This window comes from Nipponia nippon, unplaced genomic scaffold (assembly GCF_047370975.1).
Source record: "Nipponia nippon isolate SJK-2023a ecotype South Korea unplaced genomic scaffold, ASM4737097v1 scaffold_5, whole genome shotgun sequence".
NCBI classification, from domain to species: Eukaryota; Metazoa; Chordata; class Aves; order Pelecaniformes; family Threskiornithidae; genus Nipponia; species Nipponia nippon.
Genome location: NW_028262369.1, coordinates 40,097,187 through 40,122,386, shown reverse-complemented (window position 1 = coordinate 40,122,386; position 25,200 = coordinate 40,097,187). Strand labels below are relative to the sequence as shown.

The following is a 25,200-nucleotide window of genomic DNA, read 5'->3' as shown; positions in this document are numbered from 1 at the left end:
GATTCTGTATCACCAGTTTCACCACTTACTCCTGAACTCAAGCCCAGCTCTGAAGCAGAAGAGACATTTTTATAAAGATTGTCAGCAATATTTCTTTAAGGATAAAAGGCTCTAGAATGTTAAGATATTCACTAACTGCTGCATGAATTTTCTACTAAAAATTTTTTTTTTCTTTAAATACAGTGAAGAAGAGTCAGGTTACATATAGGCAACCTCCAGGCACTAGCCTAGCTGCTATCCCCTCCCATCAGCTGGGCCTAAAGAGCTACACAAACTTCAGTCAACTTCCACAAGAAATGAATGAGAAAAGGAAAATAAAAGGTATCACCAGTTTACAGAAAAGTGATTCTGAAAAAAATTATGTCCCCAAAGATACATTAAATTGTCATCCCAGATTCTTCTTCCTCAGATTTAAGTGTTAGATTATACTACTTTTCAATATAGGAAGTTAGTAAATATAGCAGAAAAAAAAAATAAAACAGTAAGAAGTATATTGGAAAACTGGAATGTGGAAATGGTGTTTAAATTCCTAATGAATAACAAGGTCTTCTTTATAGCTTTTTCATACGACAACATTTCTCAATACCTGATTCAAGTTCAGAAAACCCCCTTAACTACTTACCTACTACTAGAAACTTCAAAATACCAAAACAAAGTAAAATAATGTATTCTAAATACTGAATATAAATATTCAGCCATGAAGCATGATGGAAACCATATACAGACAGGTTCCAAGTAGCTACAAAATTCCAGTTAGTAACATCCCCCAAAATCTAAGCGCGTGCACGGTAAATTGCTACAAGCCTTCAGGCTGGTCACTTCAAGACAGGAGACACATAGGAGAAGAAAAGAATGCAAATTTCCAGCTGAGACTCAAGCGTCTTGGAAAGGAAGAAATCTTCTTTTCCCCTCCCTATCCCCCCCCCACCTTTATGAACTACAGCTGAACTGTGGAAAGGAACCATGTTTGTTCTCATTCTTAAGGTATTAGCTGGCAAAGTAAGTGAGATTTACTACTGTTGCAAGTGGTCTTGATTTCTGTCACGTAAAATCTTGTTTGACAATTAAAGCTTCAAAGTGATACATGTCAGGTGTTTTCCCATCAGTGGCTGACAATAACTAATAGAGTTTTGTAGACATACATAGGCTTTTATAAACAAAGATTTAGCAGAAATTTTGAAAACTTACTTCAATGGGTCCTTTAAAGAAAGATTTGGAGTCAAGAAGTGTATCTGGAGGAAAATAAAAGCTGTCTGAAGCAAAAGCAGACTGAAATGTTGTAGAAAATATAGAATGAGAAAGGAAAAAGAAAAAAAAAAAGAGACAGGTACAAGCATTATTGTATTTTCCATGTGAATGTACAATGTCATGTGGGTTAAAGTAATGCAGTGGAAAAATTTGATACAACCCCTAAGCAAAGTTCAGGTAAGCAGGCTGCTAACTGGAGTAATCTGTGGATTTAAAGCTAAGACAATCTTTTTCACTGGGCCGCAGAAAACAACAGACCTCATCCTGGGCTAGAGGAGCGCACTTGCCTGCCTTCCTGTGTTGATGGTGAACAGCTGACTGAGCTTGATGACCTCAGCCCTGACTACTTTTCTGACTTGCCTCCTTATCTTGCCTGCATGTGGAATGCTCACTTCCGATTTGTATTCTAAATAAATATAAGATTGTAGATAGAGACTTCAGGAAATCACAGTCCTGGAAATGAGCAAAGTCAGCAACACCTGAGTCAGATCCACCGTTCTATTTGCAAACATGATGCTCCTTTAACTGCTTGTTCAGCATGAATGCCACTCCTTAAAAAGGATTCCTAGGAAATCTAAGAGGCTAAATGCTCAACAGCAAGGGAAAACATTATGTTCATTTTAACAGGAGTCTTCCTTCCTACAAAGGCATGCTATGATGGAAAAACTTGTCCCTGCTGTAGCTGTATCATGTTATTAAAATTAGTTAATATTAAAAACATGTAAGAATTAATTATTTGAGCTGTTTATACTCTTAAATTACTTGTGTGTTTCTCAGTTTAATGTTTTATTTTTATAAGGGGGGAGGCAAATTCCTTAGTGGAGACTCCCAGTGATAGTACTAGCTGTGTTCTCTTTTGTATATTAAGTCAGTTTGTTCTTCAAAACTGTATGCTATAATAATGGCAGAATTAATTGGTTGAGTTTTGCAAGTTGTATCACATAAAGATTTTCAAGCCCTTAAAACTTAATACACTTGGCCCAGTGATTTAAAACCAAAATTTGTCTCAAAACCAAGAATTCTTAGCAAAAGAACTTCTGAAATATGGCTGTTTTCCCTGTATCTCTTGTATTGTAGGTACAGAACTATTCAGTCATGAGCTCAGCTTCCAGGTTTTGAAGGCACTGTGCTAAGGACACTGTTAATAGAGAAGAAGTCTGGAGAAGCATGAAAGACTAAAAGCAGTGAGAAAAATACACTGAGATGAACCGTATCTCTAAAAGCATTTTCTCTAGTTTGTTTTTATTAAATCAGAAGTCAAGCAATGGGGGGGAAGCTCTTAGTTTAATACACAGTGCTACAAAAAGGAGAATGACTAGTTCACTCTTGACAGTCTTCAGCTAAATAATATTGATTCCACATGTGGATTATGTCACTGTTGGAGATATTCCTGTGAATTTATGCCTTCAAATTATAACAGTTTCTTTTTGTGTCTGGAAATACCCATATAAATCATGATGTAATTCATGGGGAGTTGCCTTTTTTTGTCTTTTAAAACCTGCCTTTTCAAGAAAAGAGAACAAGGATGTGACTAGTAGTTGTAAATAGAAGTAAAAATAAGGAAGGAATAAAATCATGCAGCAAATAAGCAACTGTCACAAATATAACAAGTATAATAAAATTCCAATGACTTCATGGCCCGCTTCTGTTCCTCCTCACACAAGAGCAAAAAATAAAACCGTCCAAACTGAATTAACTAGATTTATTTTTTTACTAATTTACACAGGCACTAATAAAACCAGGCCCATTTCTTCTGTGCCTCACATCTTGTATAGCCTTCTGCACATTAAAAAGTGGGTGTATGACACTACAGAATCAAAATCATAAATTTCATATTCAAAACTTAGTAATAGATGTTTCGCATAAGCACTAGTATTTCTGAGAGCATGTTGATTACAAGAGGGAATGGTAACAGGCATTTAACACAGATCAGTTTAAATTAGAATCCAGCATTGCATTAGGACATGACAGAGAGTGTCTTAATGTGCTGAAAAGCTACAATCTCCAAACTTCCCTCCTTCTGATGTCACATCTTCTGCTTCTTCAGAAATCCTGTATCTGTCTCTCATAGACTTTTCACCTGCTGCTGCACATGAGGAAACATATCAAGCAACACTTCTGCTCAAAAAAAAAAAGCACAAAAGAGAAAAGTTCAGTTGGTCTCAAATAAAGAGACCAAATGGAAAGCAAAAACATCAGAGTTTTGAAACAAAAACCTAGCACACAGTTCTGGTGCTGATTACTAGTGTTGGCTAGAGTCCGAGAACAATAAAGCAACATCATTTGGTTCTTCAAATACATTAAAATATGTGCTGTAGAATTTCAGAGTATCAATATCAGAATATTTGACATGGATGTTTTGCACAAAGCTCATCTGTCAAGCTGAAAATGGCATTTAGCAATATCTCGTTGCTATCTATGTTAATATAGGTACCCACTTGGGAAATGGAAAAGAGCTAGTCCTTGGACCAAGTTCTGCCACAAAGTAAATGCAGACTCATAGTTAAGCCTATATTAAATGAGACCTAAATATTCCTTCTGTTTCACTAGTAGCAGTGCATCCTTGCTGGTGGTGGCAAAAGTGAAAATGCACAGGTGGACACATGCATTTTTATCTCATCACAGAGACACACTAGACAACATGAGGCTTAGAAAGTCTGCAGCACACAGTCTGTGCTGTATGGTCATACCCTGCCACCCCACAATGGTTAACAGTTGGGAGTGTAGCTATTTAATACCTGGAAATTATCATGGTCTAAGAATTTAACTGTGGATATAAGTAGGAAAGTTTTGTTTGCAATTTTAAAACTGAATTGCTGTGGTATCCACTGAGCTGGCTGTCAGAAGGTATCATTAGCTGATGATTCCTTTGCAGAGAGGTACTGGTCTTAAGAAGAAAACAAAATCCATGTATGTATGTTTTAAGCCTGCCAATAAGGCAGATACTGTTGCTGACAGACACAGGTCTCACACAAGTGTTTAAATCTTGTATACCTTGAACCTGATTTTCTTCTCCTTTCCATCATCAAATTGATTCCATAAGGCTTAAACTGTCATATAGCCAGTGTAAGCAAGATTAGAATACGTATACTTTTAATAGAGTTGCACAACTACATAAAGATTACAAATAAATGCAAATGAATTAGAAGCAGGTGATTTAAAACTCAATTCCAAGTTCCCCAGGTTCAAACTCGTTATGAAACGCATACCTTCAAATTATAAATCTAGGTTGTAATTGAAAAATCTTCTGACAACCTCTCTCAGATCTAGAGAGAATTTATGCTTCTTTAGGAATGGAAGGCAACTTTTGATCTGCCTCAGTAGGACACACTTTAGCATTCAGCTAGCAGTGTAGAAGGAAAATCTCTGAACCTGAAGTAGGACAGAAGCAATTGATTTTTACTTGCTGTCTTTCTTCTGAAAGTACTGTTGAAGGGAAATTAGTAAAGGATTGGGTCACTCATCTTCAAATCAAAGACACTTGAAAGAAGACAAAGCCAAAAAATTATACCAAAGCCAAAATATTATACCAAAGCCAAAATTACACTTTTTGTAATAATTCCAAGACCAATGACAAAAATTCTTATCAAGCTGGAGCTGAGTCTCTGGGTATATCCAACTCAAATGTATTTTTTGCAGTTAAAAAATGTCATGAAGAGAAAATGAAGTCTCTGGGCAGATAAATATTTTGACTGTGAAGCTGGATTTATGCTGAAAATCTTTGCTAATATAGCTAGACCTGTATAACTTTCCTGGCCAAAGGCTTTCTATATAGTTGTTTGCATATTCCAGCCTTGCTGTTATAGAGCAGTTCACTTATCTGGCACAGGTAAGCTATACAGGAAAAAAACAAGTTAAGAACAAATGTAATTAACAAATATTTGGCATATTTTTTCTTATATTAATTACCCCTGTGTCTGAAAGCAAATTATTGTAAAAAATTGCACCTGGAACTATTGTTCTGAAGGATAAATAAAGTTAAGGATACAAAAATAATCTAATGTTAATTCTATCTCCATTGTACTTAACAGTATCTGTTACTTTCCACTTCTATACTGACAGAGAGAGAACTGGGAGAGTTAGTGGAACAGACCTGAAAGGAGCTGGAGAACCCAGCTGGGTGAAGGCAATTAAAACCACAACTAATAGGGGAATTAGTTGCTGAGCAACAACTATGGAAACTTGTGGAACACAAGCCATATTTGTCAACGGATCAAGGCAAAATGTAGAGCTATTATAGACACTAACTAGAGTGACAGTTTAATTTAACAGCATTTTTACCTGCAACATTCCTTTTTAAATAACAGACTTTTCTTTCAGAATTAAATTAGGGCAAGTTATGAATGTAAGTAACAGGTGGCAAAGAAAGGAGAGATGGCAAAAGAGGCTAATAAAGGCTGGTCCCCTGCTTGCCTTTCTCAAATGGCAGTCTATGCTGCTGATATGCTGGCAAAATAACCAAAAAGGCAGAAGAAAATTTGCCTGCTTCTTTCCTGGCAGCAAGAAAATGTTTCCCTGTGTACTTCTGTTAGTTTCTTTCAACTTCTAATTTTTTCTATGCCATCAAGTCTAAGACCAAGAAAGTGTCTGACTCCTTTCTTTCAAGTAGCACATAAAAGCTTTTCTGAGACTAGTATTTTTGGTTTGTCAGATTCCTGGTTCAAATGAATCACTGAGCAATGCATTAGTCAATTCATGGGCAAAGCAGCCCATATTTATATTCAGAAAGTGTCTGTATTCCAATTCCTAGTGCTACCTTCTTTCTTCCCTAGAAAATGGAAGTATCATAAACACGATCCTATGAAGGTTTAGGTTTCATTGCACAAGCAATGAAAGAGGAAATTCTCAGTGCATGCTTAATCCAAAAACCTCATTACAGAATCAAAACTGTTAGTTGTGTATTTTGCACACCCACTACACATGACTTCCCAATTAATTCAGTCAGTCTTTTCAAACAAAGTAACAAAGAACAAACACTCACTGAACTTTGAATGAGTTTGGGGTTTGGACAAGAATCTATAAAGTATTCAGAGATATTTAAGAACAGAAGGATTGGAGACAATCTTTCACATTCTGGCGACATAGTTTTGGACTTGACACAAGGTAGCAAGACTGGTTATAGGCAGAATTGTGCAGTGAGAGTTCAAAGACTGTATCAAAAGAGTTTGGAAGCTGAAATCGAGCCAGTTCTGACCTCTCTTACTGGAATTCCACCTCCCCCATTGAATGACTGTCTCTGCCTGGCAGTACTACGTGTTTGAAGAGGTAACAGCTCGGGTTCAAATTCCTTCTGAGATTTTAAAATTCCAAGGTGATACAAGCTCTCAGCTCAAGCCTCTGCTGTATGTCAAGGGGTGCCGATGCCAAGCCTGCCTCTTAGGAGAGAGGGAGGAAAGCATCCTGTGAAAGATTTGAAAAATGCAGTTCAAGATTTTGTTTGCCTAGCCAGATTTTATGCTTTAATTGCAAGACTTTGAGGCTCTTATACTCCAACAAAGTCGATAAAAAAATAAAGTAATATTTAAGATTTGAATCAGATCATCTAGAAATATATGCTTTTTTTTCCAAAGCATTTCAGGAAAATTTATCAGGGCTGATCATGAAAAAAAAAAAAAAAAAACAAAAAAAAAAAAAAACATAGGAAAAGGGAAACACTATCAAGGACGGCTACAGCAGGTCAACAGTCTATTTTACTCTTCTTGGGACTGCTAATTGATCAGCACACTGTTATCTGCCTTCAGTGTCTTGCAGTATTGCATAATATTTTATTTGATAAAGGAAAAGATCAGCATAGATGCTACAGATTATTCACAAGGAAAGGCAAAGCTACACATACCTAGCTAAATCTTTCCAAATCTTTCTGTATCTATCAAAAATGAATGTGCTGCTAGTGCAGGGAGTTGTTACTGAGATGATACTCAATGTACACCCTGACTTTTATCAGCACAAAGGCATCTATGCAGAAACTATGTAAGTTATACAGTCAGGTTTTTTCCCTGCATATAGGACTTGCACTAGAAAATGGGAACTACTGCAAGAAGATTAACTGCTGGACATAGATGTATGTGATTCAGCATGAGGTATACTGTACTGTATCTATATATCTACATGAGTGTAAGTATGCTTCTGCACCATTATCAGAAACAACCTTGTTTTATTTGCTTCCCTCTTCATATGTCCTCTCCCCAAAAGCCAAAGTGAAAAATACGTAACAACTGCATTGAACAGCAGGGGAAGACTACTTGCTTTGCATACTCTTTGAACATTAGACTTATTGGGTATCTGAGAAGTTAGAAGAGGAGACTTACAAGTCAAGCAGTCTTGTTTTCAACCCTCTTCTCAAAGAGTGTGCCCTGTATCTGCTGAAATGCTGCTATTTTTTCTAATGAACTGGACTTCATTACCTAAGTATGAAATCCCATTTTATTTTCATGAACACCACTCAAGGACTTATGAATTCATAAACTCATTTCTCAAGTTGATAAGCATCATGTTTCTGAAATTCTTATGTCTCTGTCATGCATTTTGAATACAACTGCACTTTTGTTACCTGAAAAGCATGCTAAATGCCATTCAAGTCAAATGTGACGATAGAAAATGCTGGGTTTTGTTTTGTTTTTTGTTTTGTTTTGTTTTGTTTTTAACCAGATTTAGTAAATAACTTGCTATATAGTGATTTAGAAGCTGTTTTGCAAATGAAGTACTGCACAGTAACATCAGTTGTAACTTAGAGGCCTTAGGAGAATACTACAGTTTGTCCTACTCACTATAACTTCTGGGTTGTGGTGATGATTAGACCTTTCTTTTGAAGGGATGTCTTCTGTGCATCCTCTTCAGGAGAATCTAGTTCTCAATGAACATGTTGTTCAACTGTGTACCTATAGGCAATACTCAAATTCTAATTCTTCTAGGACATGAATCCCAGATGTAGAAAATGGTTAAGGGCTGTTTCTTCATAGGGAGGACTGGAAAATCTGTGCCTTTCCCTTCCTGCATGCTCTCATTCCGCATCACAGTATTCATTATCGAAGTAGGTTAAGCTGACTGGTGCAGGTGTACACTGAATGTCAAATAAGAGTGGTTACGTGGAAAGCTAGACTTCAGACAAGCATAACCTACAACTCAGCTGATTTCATTAGTGTCTTCTATCATTCACCAGTGTCCAAGATGGACAACTGCTTACAAGGGTTCTACGGATAACACTCCCCTGAGGTTATCACATTCTGTAGAGGAAAAAAAGTTTTTCTTCACAACTTTGTCCCTAAATTTTAATGGGAATTTTAGATGTATTTGTGCCAGGATTAGAATAAGTCCTAAGACCCTGCTTTATAAACTTAGAAAAGTCTGAAAGCCTTTTGTCAAGTCTTTGGGAGTTATTAGGTGACAACTCCCATCATTTGATTGTGGTACTTACCTGTTTAAGAACTGACAAGTCTTTGGTTCAAATGGCCCACAGGGAAAGATAAGCAAATGCATATAAACTAATGATTAGCCACAAAATTCAGGGCCTTTAGAATTTGAGATAATTTTAGAATTCTTCTTACAAAGGAATCTTTATTGCAGAATTGCAATCTGTTTCAATGGTGCAATAGATGCTATCTCATTTGTCTGTTTGCAGTTTATTGTGTCTTGTATGTTATGTTCTGCTAAAGAGAAAGAGAGAAAAAGAATGAGTGAGAGGCATGGCACGGAGGAGCCTGCAATAAAAGCAGAGAATAGGAGACTGCTGAGAAGATCAGGGAGTGAACATACAGCCAAATCTCCAAACTGAGTTTTAAAAAAAGCTTTTTCTAGGGACCTAAAGGAACTCTGTCAAGTTTATTGCAACGCAGGAAAGATTGTGGAGAAAAGTGCAAACCTAGAGGACAGGGCTGTGTTTTGCAGGAAAGAATGAGTAGAGAATGTAATTTAACATGCACTTTCATTTCTCTTCTGTCTTATTCTACATTATCCTATTTAAAGAGTGCATAGTTCTGATTTTTGTCTAAATGCAAGTTAGTTTTGAGTTTATAAAACCCTTTTAAAGTGCTAGAGTATGCAGCATTTGGAAAAGACCGAGGCGAAAGTACTTCAAAATTTCCACTAACCTGGGGATCTGCTACCAGCAGACATACTAGTAGTTCACCAAAGCACTGAGGAGCCTGTTTGTAATTGGAAGCTTACAGGGGAATGGGTTTGACTGTCTAGATGTCTTAGATAGCCAAGGAGTATTTTCTCTTTATATGAAAGATACTTTTCCTCCTATACTAACAATTGTTGTATCAATCAGATACCAACCACACTGTTTAAATCAAAAGGAACCAAATTAGGAGGTAGGGGAAGAGATACATAGTCCAAGATGTTCTTGCTGGTATCAGCAGAAGTCAGTATGGCCCAGTGTGGTTTAGGTGATGGAGAGTGATATCAGGAAACAAAAACTGATCTGATATTATTTTGAAGTTAAATATCCTGGGGAAAGAACAATCATAACTGGACTCAAAATCAGTTTTTCAAACTTAAAAACATAGGCTATCTCTAGCTGTTAATAGAATACTCTGGAAGTACATACTCTTTATGAGCAAAAGCATTTGAAATTCAGACTGATCGATGTTATTAATTTTTAGTTTTTCTTTGTTCTAAGGAAAACATTCAGCCTAAGAACATATTTCCTCTATGTGCCTTACATTCCATTCAAACACACTTACAAAGCTCCAAACACAGCTAATCCAACATCTACGTGTCAAAGTTAACCGATTGGAATGCCAACGTTTAGGCTTACAAGAGACCCTAACTTGACTCCTAATGCATTAAAATGCAAAATATAATGACACAGTTGTTTTAAAATCCTGGAGACTTTCCGGGTCCAACATTCAGCACTTTGCTACAAACCACACAGCTTTTCTAGCTAAATACTGGTTACTGGAAGTTTCCCCTCACCCCTTCTTTACTAACTCCTAAATCAATTCACACGTCAGTAGAAGTGCACTCTGTTAGCCCTCTGATATGGTGAAAGAATGCATCTGGGTGCTGGCTGCTACAGGAGGATTGCTCCACACTCAGGCATGTAATGCCTTAGTTCGTACCAGTTCACGCTGTAATCATCTTGTCCTTAAACTGGCTGAGTGAAAATTGTTTATGACATTCAAATACAGAGAACGAGTATGTCTGTAAAGACCAGCATTATAGATATTCAAGGAAACCACTTCAGACCTTCTCCTTAGAGCAGATCTAAGATGTGTCTTTCCCTTTATACTGGACAGCTACAAGGAGCTGATGAGCAACAGCAGTCTCCCTCCCTTTGATTAGTTTTTTTAGCAGGGCTAAAATTTTAAAAGATCTTTACACTGACCTCTATGATTTGGGTTGACAAATAACCTGAAGCAGTGGAGAACTTCTAATAAGTGATATGGCCTCTGCCAGTATTTTGTCAATGCTAACTGACATCAGGGAACAGCAAGACTCAAATCCTTCTTTCACTCACAGCATCTGGAAGGTAAAATTCACTTTCTTGTCATGATGATGAACTCTGAGCTCAAACCAATGGTGCTGCATTTGCCATTTAAGTCTTTTAATATTTCTTTTGTTCCTTTAAAATAAAATTTCAAGTCTGACACTGGGAGCACAAATGCACTGATTTCAGTAAATATTATGTCTGATTTACATTATTGTATCTTTTTTTTTAAATAATGTCACTTTACAGTAATATTTAATAATTCAGTAAATTGTGAGCAATTATGTCAATAGATAATATATATAGTGTTTGTATACTGTTCTTTCCATTATGATTTTATTAAAGAATAAGATACGAATTTAGTTGTATTTTTCTGAACAATATACCATTATTTACTTTCAAAATCCCTAAACAAAAACCTTTCATTAATCACACAGAGTAACTAATATTTTATGAAGTAATTCTAGCTACCATTGGCATGCTTCTTTTTCTGTGGAAAAGAAAAATACAAGGATATTAAATTCCAGTGATTATGATCGTATATATGTTCATTAAATTAACTGCAATACAAACTTAGAAAGCTCAAAATAAAGACTGTACTGTGACTGATACATGGCAATCATTACAAATCAGCCATTTCCTACTGTACAGAAAACTTTCAGAATTTTAAAGGCTGCCTCCAATCAAGGAGGCAATCAGTGCTGAGCCTTGGAGTAAGCTATAGTGACATACAAACTGCAGGGCGCAACACTACGTGACTAGTGTTCTTCATGAAGGACAAAAATGTAGTACTGTGATGGAACAGAAAGGTGACTGAAAGGACACAGCAATCTACCATCTGAAGTTGGAAAAGCAAAGCTGTATCTACCTAATGCCATTATTGGTGCACAGACTGTAATTCCAAGTACATGATAGTGAAAAAGTTCCCTATATACTCCAGTGCTAAACTGGAACTTTTGATTTATTTTTAAAAGTCAAACCTATTTTTGATAAGCTCATTGTCTCTCCTTGGGTGTGATACACATAAGCAGATTTGGGAAGTGGAGAAATCATTTCAGAATAGTCTCCTGGGCTGTACAACAGATGAGCTACATGGGCATAGCAGGCTAATTCTGCTTGATTACCAGACCCAGAATTATTCTCCTATAGCTAAGATGATCTATTTTCCAATTATCTTTAATCTACGCACCCCCAAGTCAGTAATAAAGGCAACATCTTCAAAGTAATATAATGTCAAAGGACGGAGATGCAGGATATTAAAGAAACTCTCGATTTAATTTTGCTGGTTAGCTTTAGTACAGAATGGGTTTTTGTTGTATCAAATGACTCCAAAAGAGGAAGCTGTGTTAAAAGAGGATTAAACATTTTAATAGCCAAGTCAAAAAGAGTGCAGTTTACCTTTTCTTCTCTCACAGTTCCTAAGAACTGGTTTAATGCCAGCCTAGGGACTACATTTGTTCAAATTGAAGATTTGTTTATTTTACCCATCTAATTGCCAAGCCTTGGAGGCATGCTCACACCAAATATTTTTAAAGAACACTGAATTTGACTAGCACTACCTTCACTGAGAAGTTATGTATGCTACCTATAATATGAAAAAGTGAGCATTTTTTAACAATTGGTGAGGAAGGGAAATAATTTTTACTAACAGTTATAAATAACTGCCTAGTAAAATTAATTTATTTCAGCTACTTAATTAAAAAGTCATGAGCCAAGATTGGATTCAATATGAAAAACGGTGCTACCATTAATGTATATGCCTCCTTTTAAACAGGTTTTATTGTCACTTAATACTTACATTGTTTGTTTGGTTTTTTGTTTGTTTGGTTGGGTTTTTTTCCCCCCAGTTTGGCCACTTCTAAGACATCGGAAGAAAACCTAAGTAAATAAGGTCTGGTAGTTGCACTTGTGCACTTGCACATTTATTGCTTCTTAGAACTACTTGCCCTCTAGCAGGAGAGTGTCACGAGTAAATAAACACAGCTGTGTATAGCACTACAGCAGTACCTTACCACTCGTAACACATCTATGGTATTGCTACAGCCACTCACTTTCTGAAAAGTCTTTCATACGTCAAACTAAGCAAAGAGTAGTTAAAATTTTCATTTACACAGTCTTATTTACCCCAAGGCATACCTGAAGATAACAGAAATTAAATGTACACAAACCTATAGATCAAATTCCTTTTTAAGAAAAAATGGTGCAAAACAATATTTTGAACAGGATAATAAATGCATCACACATCGTTCTGTGAGTGAGAAATAGGAAAGCAGCCAATAATTTGGAGTTAACACCAAAGCAATGTCGACAAGAATTTTCAGTATGGGAAAGGTTCAGAACCTCCCTCCCTGGGACGCCTCCCCTGCCTCCCAAGCAGGATCGTTTCCACACCGGATCCCAAAGCCAATCCAGACCCAAAAGCTCCCACAAGATTTGTTCTTTTGCTAGTGTCCATTTTTAAAATATCTGTATGATAAACGAGGGGATGTGTGTATGACTAATGTGGTAACAAAACAAACTTTGAAAACAGAGTATCAGAAAACCATACAAAGATTTGCTTCAGGATTTCTAATATCAATGAGAAATTCATATTGTACATATGATTCTCCTGTAAGAAATACCTTTTGCTGATTTCAATTTTTGTATCAATTTTACTTATTCGTTATTTTTTTCAACAAGTGAAAGGAAGCCCTATTAGTGTCAGACCTGGATTAAATTTTAAATTAGTTCTACCCCAGTGCAACTTTGTTATTTGCTGTTAAGCTACGTGTAATTTTATAAAATCACAGGGTAGTTTTATAATCATAGAATAATTTATAGTAGGTTACGTAATAAGAAAATCAGAGATGCACAAGAAATTTACCACACTGGGACTTTCATTGGTGTGGAGACTTCAGGAATAAACACAACTAGTGTTAGGTATAAAAGTTGATTCTTCACTCCATTGCACTAGTTTAATGACATTGCTTACCACAGGGGTCAGTCAAATTACACTAATTCAGTTTCTGTGCATCAAAAAGGGGACTTGGTAACCAATTTTACAGCATTATACCAATCCTCTTAATTACAAATACTGTTACACAAATTCTATCAAAATAGCCATTTTTATATAAGCTCTGTTCGTAGTCTCTTTTTCTGACTTGCTGTTCACTGGTGTAATCACCACCTACAACTCACATTACAATTAGGAAAGATGCAGCTGTTTAGCAGCTATAAAAATAGGCCAGCAATAATCAGAGTGCACTGCAGAATTGCTCAGTGACCAGATGTTAACTTTTGACCAGTGCGTGTATCTAAGGAACTCTCACACTAGTTCTCACATCCACCCTCCATACCTTGTTGCAGAACTTTAGTACAAAAGAGTTACTCAGCTTTTAAAGATTTATGAAGTAACTACATACTGCATTTAATTTTCTATCTTTTTCCTTTATCTTCACTAAAGACTTTCCATAGATAGAAATTTTTCTTTGCTTAAAAAAAAAAAAAGGGAGAAAGCATAATCCTGTGATTATGACACAAGAACAAAAATTAGTACAAAATCAAGACATTGTACATTTCTGACTTCACCATAGACTTTCGACATATCCGTAGAAGAGTTGGGTGAATACAGTTTCCTCCCTATGTATAAAATGGGTGCAATACAAGCCACAGGATGTATATAATCTAAATTAATTGATTATTTTAAGGCATTTACATGCACAGACAGAAAGTGTTGATGTAAACTTGCTCTCATTTCAAGACTTTTGAAGGGCATTTTCCTTTTAGAAAGCTGATCAGAACTGAAAAAGATTGAAAAAACAAAGACCTATGCCAGGTACACAATGTATGTATGTTACTGAATTTCACAGCCTATTTACTAGCAATACATGCAGATATATTATACCTAAAAAAAGTGTTTCACTTACAAAAAATATTAATTATAGTACTGCTAGAATGCAATTTTTAAAAAGCAGTGGTATTTGTGAGTCTGCATATCCATTTATAACACAGTATTTGACGCAGCAGCTCTGCAAGATAAATGCCAAGATATTTATAGAAGCGGGTACCAAGTCAGAGATTGCTCCCTAAACCTCTGTTTTGTCTAATTAAATATAATTAATTGTATAGGTAAATTAATTACCCAATCATATGGGTCATTGAGACAAATTAAACAAAGATCTGAAAAGCCAAGTGAAAAGAGAAATATCAGGAGCAATTGCATTTTGGAAAAAGCTCCGAGGGATTTCAAATCTTACTCACACAAATAAATTTTGCACTATCGGGCATGACAATATTGCTGACTTTCATGTTGGCATGGAATGATGAATGTTTTATAACAGTACAAAATTTCAAAACATTAATAAGTATTACAAAATTTTACTTATAATCTTGCAAAACTTGCGAAGTAAGGAAACTGATCTGTTACTGATGTCACCTGAGGCACTCCACTTCAATGTCAACAATTAGATATGATAGTACAGAAATCACGATGTTGAAATTGCTTTGCTAAGCAAGAAATTATTTTGTAGCTCTCTCTAAACTAACCAGTTTAGAGATCTGGCAGATCATACCATAAAAATAAATGCATGCATCTCTTTCCAAAAGAATGAAGTTTCACAGATTTAGTTTCACTTTTCTCCTCACCTTCCCCATAATCAATGTGTGGATTGGTTCCATGGTATACATATCAAGGAATGAAAATCTGTAAAATCCGCGCATAATCTGGCAAACCTTTCCAGTGGTGAATAACCTTGATTCCACTAAGTTCACCAGAGTGAGTAAGTCACAGAGCAGAAGAGGTCATCTCCTGACCTAAAGCCTGCGGCCAGGCTTGTGCTCTTGTATGTCTCCCACATAGTCTAAAAAGTCACAGTAAGATCCTGGTCTCCATCAATAGCAATGTTCCATTTATTTCAATATTTAAATAGATTAATCTGACTTGCTTTAGATGCCTATACTAGGAAAATATGGATTTCACCTTATGGTGAGGAATGAAATTTTTCTCTGCTGACTGTAAAATGAGCAGAGGATGACTAAATCAGGTAGAGGCATGTACAGAATCAATGCTTACATTTTCACACATACATTTGAAATGGGGGGGGGGGGGGGGAAATTTTCTGTCTTAAATGAGCTGTTGAAATACCACTGCAGTGGGCAGGAAATGTGACCAGGATGTCACAGTTAAGTCACTAGCTGCTGAGCAGACTTCCAGCTCAGAGGCATCAGCACATGTCAGGCAGCATGGGGTTCCTCTCCTCTCCCACATTGGTTGGCACCTGGAGTCAGGCAGTGCTGAGTGGTTCTCATTCTTCGGTCAAATCTGCACCGAGACTTGGTGAAAGAGGAGAAAGAAGAGCAGAGGCGGCAGCAGCAGCAGCAGCAGTTCCTGACCTCAGTGCTTACCCCTTGTCCGTCACGCCTTCCCCTGCCAACCTAATCTAGCTACACTGTCCCCTTAGCACAGCGTCTTTCCCACTCAGCTTTCAAGTATTCCCTTCAACTTCATTCGCTCAGAAAGGCTAGCTTGGTAAAGTTACCCTATTTCCTCTAACCACACAACTCCCTCCAAGCTCTGCTTGATTGCTTGATCCATGCTCATCCTTTTGCTCAGGCTCCTCTTCCCACCACTCTGGTAAACCGGTGACCTGTTTCCCTCATGCCTCAGCATGGAGCAGGACATCCAAAAGCCTAGCGTTAGTGAACGCTGAAATCTCTTGCTGGAAATTAGAATAAGGTAACACTGGTCAAGCTGGTTAGTCTGGACAGGGTCTGGAGGGTTCCCCACCTATCTCAAGTATGGGACGTCACGACACAAGAGGTGGGAGTGAAAAGGATGGGCAGGAGAAGGGGATACTGAGATCATCTCCATAAAAACTGGAAACCACCACTGACGTGCTTTCCGTCTTTTGTGACTGAACTACAAGGAAATTAACTGGACTTAGAGCCTAAAAGTGATCTGAAGTTTTATATAAGCACCTCTTTTCTTTAAACAAGTGAGTATTGTTTCTCTTTGTAAAGTCCTCTGGAAATCAACTGTGATCTTACAAGGTCACAATCTTGAAAATCTAGTCACACAAGATCTATATTGTACATGAAGTTAAAAGCATGTGAGCATTTTGGCTGATGTAATTCTGACACACAGCAGCATGGAGACAGTGGTGAAATTTGATCAAAAACAAGGCAGGAAAATTAGAAGGTGTATGGCTGGATTTTAATGAAGGTATGCTGATAATTTAAAAATCCAGGGTTTAGGTGCACCCCAGAACACACCATATGAATTCTGATGCAGACTCTGGTTGAAATGGATGTTGTAGTTTGGTCCATATGCATTTATTCTGCATTATGAGTCAGAGCTGATCGCTTTCATCTAAGTATGTGTCAATCATGAAAATTAAAGGCAATTAAATATGAAACTTCCCTGTTAGTCTTCTCCTACCTATATTTTCCAGATAGGAATCAGCGTCAAAATAACAAGAAAAGTCAGCTTAACACTGTAAAACGCATCTATCCCCCTTAATGATATAATAGGTTCTACTATACAGCTTGTTTCCCACCTTTCCCGCAGAAAATCACGAGCCAAGTGCGAACACAGCTCCCTCTAGAGCCTGAGCATTAGGCGAAAACACAGCACGCAAACCCCCGGCTCCAAAAGCTTGGTTGAAGCGCTGAGAAAGGCAGCAGGGTGCGAAAGAGCAATATCTACACCAGAGAGGCCAGGGAGCCTGCCGCAAAGGCTGCAGGCTGAGAGTCAGAAAACCCTCTGTCAGAGACAGATTCTCTGTTACCTGTGAAAATGGCACGCCCTTCCAACGTACGCTTGTAGGAAAAGGGTTAACCGGCCCCTGGTTGATGGGAGAGGTGAGGTACAAATCCCTGACCGCCCGAACCTGGCTTGCTGTCTAGCGCGACAGGGGAGCCTTGACGGGGTTCACGTGTGCGCGTGCACGGAGTGGGAGAACAGAGGACGTGGGGTAGCCGAACAGTGGTGTGGAACATTTCGCGTGGTGAGGCAAGACCCGAGGCATCTAGCCCTTCACAATTTACAGGCTCTAAGCTGATTAACCCAACATCACTTCCGCAGGCCCAGCTGCCCCCCAGAGCAGTCATTTCTGAGCTGGGGTGCCGCTAGCCCCCCTCGCCCTTGACAGCCATCCAGAGGGTTGCAGTGGCTGAGGCTGGCTGCCGAGCCTTGCCCAGTTTCACCAATATTCCGTCCTCTGGCCAGGAAGCCAGGGGTGGTACAAGCGTACGGGGACACCGAGAAGGCGGGGAGGCAGGGACCGCGGGCACGTCCAGGTGCCCTTGCACATCCAGGTGGGCCTGCGCCCGGGGGCAGGGTGCCGGGGCTGGAGCCGCCCGGGGGACATGCCGCCCCTTCCCTCCGGGCCCCTTTCCTTACGGTAACGCCAGTTTCCTCGGAGATCCCCCTTCCTCCGCTTGCTCAACCCAGCGCTTCCGCCAGCCCCGCTCCCGCTCCCGATGACCCCGTCCGGGCCGGCCACCCAGCCTCCGCCGCTCCCACCGCCTTCCCCGCCGCCGGTCCCCGCCTCCAGTCCCACAGATATAAGCCAGAGCCTCCCGCCCCGCCGGCAGCTCACCGCGCTGCGCCTCACCGGGATCCCGCCAGGTCGCTCCCCCGAGGATGCTGCGCGCCGTCGCCTCAGGACGGGCTCTGCTGCTGAGCGCCCTGCTGTGGCGCCTGGCCGCCGCCGGTGGGTAACGGCGGCGGGACGGAGGGAGGGCGGGGGGCCGCGGGCTCGGGCGGACGGGACAGACGGCGGGGCTCCGTCCCTCTGTGGTGACAGGGAGACGCCGGACCCGGGGGAGAGACGGCGGCGGTGGCGCGGGCAGCGGCTGTCTCGCGCGGGGCTGTGGCAGGAAAGCGGCCCTCGCCCGCGGGCTGTGGCGGGAAAGCGGCGCTCGCCCGCGGGCTGTGGCGGGCCCCGGCTCCCACCCGACTCTGCTTCAGCACCCGGACGGCGGAGCGCTCGGGTGACAAGGGCTGTTTTCTTCTGAGGAGCGATCCTTAAGGAGCATAGCCGCCGCGGTGCTGGGGAGCCGGGGGGAGTCTGAGGAGCCGGCAGCTGCTGACCTGCTGTAAGAAGGAGTGATCGGCGAGATTTCTTTCCCTTGCTCCCAGTTCCCAGCTTGTCGGAGAGGCAGAGAAGATGGTATTTAGAAAATAATTAGGATATCGCTCAGTGAAACACTTGATTCCCAGAGGTTACAGCGGGGTTTTCCGCTCCAGCTTCCTCCCAGGCGGTTCCCCAAAACAGCTGTGGCTACCCTTCCGCTTGTCTGCGGGCCACAAGTTCATCCTGGCAGTAGCCCCTCTCAGATATAAGTGTGCAGGGCAACCACTGATTTTGAAAGACTTTCTCTTCCCAAAATAAATAAATGGGGAAACTAGGAGCAAATGCCTTCTGCAGCAGATACAGCCGGGGATGATTTTGAACTACACTGCGTTTATTTGGTGCTTGGACATTCTCATGAGTATCTTCAAGCTTTTGTAGCTTCTTCAGAGATCTTGGAGCAAAAAGGAATCATTAGACAGAACTCCGTATAAGTTACCTCACCAACCTAGGAGTTACAAGCAGGAAAATAATTTTCTTCTTGTGTTTCTCGCTTCTGCCAGGGCACATTCCTTTAGTAAGATGAGCATGAGCCCAGAGGGCAGGACCAAGCCTTTTCCCCCAAAAGAACTTGTCCAAGTAGCAATTAACAGCAACTGCTTCATTTAACTAAACAGTGACTGCAGGGAGCCAGGAATTGCATATAATATGACTGATCGCATTCTTTTCTGTATTTAAAGGCAATCCAGGACTACCAACAGCAGTTAATATAACTTGGTCTTCAATCAATTTTAAAACTATACTACAGTGGCAACCAAAACCATCAGGTTACTTCTATACAGTAGAAATACACGGGTAAGTAGATAACTTAGTAATAGATAACCAAGGTGTGCCCGTTGATGGCAATCGAAGAAGATGCAAATAGAGTGTGTTTGAATATTTCTGAGACTGAATGTAACAGGGAAAGAGCCCAAACACGAGGATTTAGGAAAATTGCCAACCCAGCTGTTAATACTTTTTTGTATCCAACTATAAGAATATCTGATTCAGGCTTCCGGTTTTGCCCCCTTCAGAAACAGAGAGTTGAGCTTTAGATCAGTATTTCAGTTCTGGGGTTCAGTGCAGGCCAGCTGCACTGGAGATCTAGGCCAAGATACTTTGAAGAAGTGGACACTCAATCTGGCATACCATGTATTAGACAGAACTTCGCCTTTTTATGATTTTCGAGGTGTCTGCACTGAGTCTTTTGTCTGTGGTCTTTGGAGGGGTCTGATAAATATGAGTCTGCATTTTGTTCTAATTGGTGAATCACAGTAAATGAATAATTCCTCTTGCTGGTTAATAGTAAAAATTACCTTTGTTCATCTACCTCCATCAAGACTTCCTCTGTCATCGTGTTTTATCTAAGCTATTTCGTAGCCAGCTTATGTGAAGTGTCTAACACGTCTTTCAATACCGCACAAAAAATTCCATGAAGTTCAGTAATAAATCTGTGCTGTTCTTAGCTCCTATATTAATTCACATACCATTATTAAACATGCCCCAAAGGGAAACTGCATCATCAGCTCTCCTACATATTAATGAAAGTATGGTACTGTAGTCTCTTCTATCTGTAACAGTGGCATTGAAATGAGAGCTCTCTTATGACTAATGGATGAAATACCAGTGCAATGGCCTAATGTGCTCTTTTATTCTTTAAGGGAGTGATTAAATTAATAGACTTAAAAGCATGCACTAGCAGAATGAATTTTATGAAATTTATGAATCTGGAGTTTCTTTCAAGCCATTTGTGCTTGCAAAAAAGTTGAAGTCTCTTTGCCCAAGATTCAGTATAGCATCAGGTATAGTTCTGATACTGACACATTTCTTTAGACAAGTTGCTCTTATGGATGAAGGGTGCTTAAATGTTTGCTTTCTCATCTATGTACATTTACAGGGTACGTTTGTTTGGTCACAAAGATCAAATCTCCTCTGTCCCTTTTCACGGTGTCTCTAGGACACTACCACTAACTGATCTGTGATATAGTTATATATATATATATATACATATATAGTTATATATGTATCCAATAACACATTTCTGTAATTAAGATGGATCATATTTGATTCACTTGATTCTACTTTGAATTGTGAAATATAGCTGTACAGGATAGTGGGTTTTGAGTATTTTTTCCTTCTCATTTTCAGCCTAATACACCTGAAAGACTGTTTTACTGGATGAGGGAAATCTATACAGTTTGAGGGGAAAAAATGTAAAAGTCTGGTTGGAAAGTGTTGACTCTTCTTTCTTGCTCTTTTCAGACAGGCATCTGACACTAAAAAAAAATGCGTATTGACAGCAGAAACAGAGTGCGATGTTACTGATGTGCTCAGGAATGTAGAAGAGACCTATACAGCACACATACTGTCTGTAACGTCCTCGGAGATGGATAACTTTGAAGAACCACCTTTTGCAGTCTCTGAAAAATTTACACCTTATAGTCAGAGTAAGTAGGATTGCCAGTTAAATCTTATCATAAACTTCCTTTCAAGATTACTTCCATTGACTTAAACGAGGTTTAGATTGGGCCTAAAGTTTTTTCCTATAGATTCTTACAGTAGCCATACCGATATCTGAGAAGAAGACATTCAGGCGTAAAGCTTTCCCTGTTGTAGGGGAGTGTGTAAGGTTTTAGTTACCATTTGTTTCTCACTTCAGTGAATAGACCACTTTATTAACATTGTGTACTAAATGAAGATAGTTTTTAATAATTCAGGATTTCTCTGTATCACTTTGGCTCTGTAAAATTAGAATAGATTTGAGAAGGGGCGGGAGTGGAGGGAGGAAGAAAAAAGAGCATGTTGTGTAGAAAAGGTGATGTCAGTTTTTTAATTCTAAATATGCTTGTTTAGCTGTTCTCGGAAAACCGGAGATACAGAATTACACACAAAAAGGTTCCAAACTGAATATTGTGTTCCAAGATCCACTTACACCATATACATTTCCTAACGGAAGCTTTAAAAGTATTCGAGATATTTTCCAACACGACCTGGAGTACAAACTCTATTACTGGAAAGATCAAAGTTCTGGAAAGGTAAGGTCTAACTCTGCTTTTTACATATCTGTAGCTGTATTATAGCTACACGATTTCTGTGCTACCTTAAGAGCTAGCACTTTTTGCAGAGGACACTTTCTTGAAATATTTTTTTTCCCTTTACAGAAAGATGCAACAACAAAAAGCGATAGATTTGAGATAAGCGTTGACAGCACAAAGAACTATTGCTTCTACATACAGGGAATCATTCCCTCCCGCAGAGAAAATCGTGATGGTCAAGAAAGCATGGTGCTTTGTACCAGTGTAGGAAGAAGTCTCTTGGATGGTAAGTATCTGGTGAAGTTTGTCATACAGCCGTTAGCATTCTAACAAAAAGACACTTCAATTCTTAGTATATTTTTATACCTCTTTACATTGTGATGCCCCTTATAGAATAAACTGTTTGCTGTGTAAGTGAGAGGACACAGACTGAACATGGAAACTTATGGGAAGAACTCACGTTAAGTAAGAGTCCACCATCTTTAGCTAGTTGGAGTTGGTTTTAGGGTTTTGCTAAACTGTTTTGATTAGTCTTAAATTGTCTGAATTGATGACTGGTCACTGAGGTTTCAGATCTCATCACTAGCCTTCAGCTTCATTTTTTTGTTTTCTGATTGTTTTTCTCAGATCCTTTCAATAACAGGTCCCATAGTAAGTGCTTGAAGGATTAGCTCTGAAACATAGGAGTGCTACATGTCCATTGACTTGTAGTTTGAACTGAACTTTAGTTATTATCTCAAAAGCAGGTAATGAGACTTGGACTTTCTTTACCGTTACATTACAAGGTCAGATGTTGGCAGATTGACTTCTTTGCTGGTAAATAAGTTAGATAGTGGTCGGTGAATCAGTCAGTCTAATTCCAGACAAACAATCTGGATAACACTTTCCTCAATATAAAGTCATCAATATTCATTAAATAATATCGCATTGTTGTACTGTATCTTTCTTCTCCATCAGACAAGAATATTTGCACTTTAAGTAGAAAAGCTCTTCTAAAATTGGCAAATTAACTCTCTCAAATTAACTTTCTTATCTAGATATATTTTTTGTTTATCACAATAGTTGAATTCTAGTAAATTACAACTTGAATAGAAATCTCTTCTGTTGGTGTTTTCTAGCTTCTAACCTAGAATAAATTTCCACTTGGACTTAGTTTCACAGAAATAATGCAGGGGTAGGGTGAATGGCTTGACTTATTCTTGTGGTGATGGCATGATGTTTTAGCGCACTAACTGAACTAGATTAAAACCCAGTGTGAACGAGGTGGAATAAAGCTTTGCCTCAGTTCAACACATTCACGTTAAAATGAATTCAGTTCACACACAGGTGGTCACTCCACTTCTGTGATACTGTAAAATACAGAAAGCATTTTTTAGTTCAGTGGAGTGGGTTCTAAGAGTTTGTAACACTGTGACATTATAGTTTCTGATCACTGAATCTTGAATTTTTTTCCTCCCTTACAGAATACGGAGCAGAACTCTTTATCATCATAGCAGTGATAGCAATTGCGGTCATCATTTTTGCCATTGTCCTATCAGTGATCCTGTGTAAACGCAAGAAAACAAAAGCTGCAAGAGAAAAGGAACCGCTTAATGGTGTCTAAGGAAAAATTATTGTGGACACTAGTGGCAGTTCCAAAGGAAAAAAAAAAAACACAACAAAAAACATAAATTGGGTAATTGGGTGGAGCCTTTTAGCCTCTCTGATACAGGAATTTTGAAGCCCAAACTTTATGCGGATTCAAAAATCCATTAGGCAGTCACAGATGAAAAATCCCGATATCAGGAAGCTCCTGTGTCACTAGTGGCCAGAGGCTGGAGAAGTACTCTGGTGATCTGTCGTGTATCCTAACCCTGCTCATACACTCTGCCCAAGCTCCTTCTATTGTCCTGTCTGAAACAGGATTCTGAACTAGATGGACCTTTGACTTGACCAGGTACAGCCATTCTGAAAGTATGGCCTTACTGAGCCAGAAGATTTATGGTACTTGTGAGGGGAAAAAAACACTACTTTTGAAAAATATGTGTCCTTTACCTAACTAAAAGGAACATCTTTTTGTTTCTATGAAACAAAACCTGTATTTATCTGACTTTCTTTTAACATTATTAACTGGTGAAATGATCTGTTAGTTCAGATGTGACAAAGATGCTACTATGATTTCTGCACTTCTTGGATAGAATTAACTTGGTCTATTTATCTCTGGATATAGACAATCAGAGGTAAACAAACTGAAACTACTGTACTGGTGGCTTGTAAGGAACACTCTTGAAGTAGGTAGCTGCTATCCATCTGGAAAGCATATCTGGATTACACTACACCTAGAGTTATACAGACAGGGTAGTCTGAAGATTCCAAGTCAGTGTTAGAACAAATACTTTGCAGTTTTTGAGTCAGTAGTAACTCACTTCATGCAAGCACTGAGTAGGTAGCAGTATTTACTGCATTTTGTACATTATTTTTAATTAAATGGTAAATGAATTGTTTATGTGGTATAGATTCAAATCATCTTGGTGATGGGATTTGGAGGTACCTGTTGCTTTGACTATTTTAATATTTATTTTATAAATGATAATCTAATTTTTATACTGGTGATATCTGTATTTATGATGGTAATTTATACTTTTCTAGTGAAATAAAGGTGACTGGGAAAATAAGACTTTCTTTTCCTTTTTTAAATGAAGTACAGCATTCGTTCCAGAACTAAATTAAAAATACATTTAGGAAACCTATCTTGCAACAGCAGTGTAGGCAAGCTGCTAGAAGTCTAACCAGGACTCTGCAAAATAGACTTCCAGGGCACCTGCTACCTGTAAGGATAAAAATATGGGAAGCCACAGTTCATGAATTGATGAAAGGTTTTGGAGTCCCGAGCCGCTTTTCAGTTGTCCGCTTACGTGAGCGATTGTTCAGTGTTTGCATTCACAGCTTCTCATTCTAATGGAAAGTACACCAGGCGTCTCTTTGGATGCGTCGCCTAGGGAGTCCCACAGTGGTGCCTGTGCTGCTTGTGGTACTAATGTTCGTTCAAGGCATTATGGGATCTGGCCCGGAGCTGAGAACTGCTGCAACCAATGCTGGTATCTACTGCTGCTGCTAACGACGGTCACAGGCACACACACACAAAAAAACATTCAAGAGAACAGAAAAACAAATGGGCTATATCTCAAAGCTTTATACCTGTCTTGAAGGAAGATAGATACCCATTGCATTTATGGGAAGGAATAACATCATATAAAATTAATATCCCAAGCTAGCAATTTTCACAGAATTGTATATTTTTCATCCCTACTGTATTATAGATACCTTCTTTTTATGGATAAGGCTCCTGTGAATGTGTGAGCGTGGTTTATGGGGGTTTTCTTTGTTCTTTAATTCCCTTTTTTACAGAGAGGAGAAA

The 25,200-nt window shown here is 38.9% G+C and overlaps 2 protein-coding genes across 2 annotated transcripts in view; one reads left to right on the top strand and one right to left on the bottom strand.

The window, feature by feature from the left end:
- SLC44A3 (solute carrier family 44 member 3) overlaps positions 1-18,141 on the bottom strand; it is a 117,540-nt gene extending 99,399 nt beyond the window's left edge. Inside the window, exon 1 of the mRNA XM_087733766.1 lies at positions 18,057-18,141. The gene's annotated coding sequence lies outside the window, so the exon portion shown is untranslated. The remainder of the gene's footprint in view (positions 1-18,056) is intronic.
- An 82-nt stretch (positions 18,142-18,223) lies between these two features.
- On the top strand, positions 18,224-24,386 carry F3 (coagulation factor III, tissue factor). Its single transcript, XM_087733769.1, has 6 exons — positions 18,224-18,369; positions 19,470-19,584; positions 21,031-21,215; positions 21,622-21,803; positions 21,930-22,089; positions 23,267-24,386. The coding sequence occupies exons 1-6, from the start codon at positions 18,300-18,302 to the stop codon at positions 23,404-23,406; spliced, it is 852 nt and encodes a 283-aa protein (XP_087589895.1). The 5' UTR covers positions 18,224-18,299; the 3' UTR covers positions 23,407-24,386.
- The last annotated feature ends 814 nt before the right edge of the window (positions 24,387-25,200 follow it).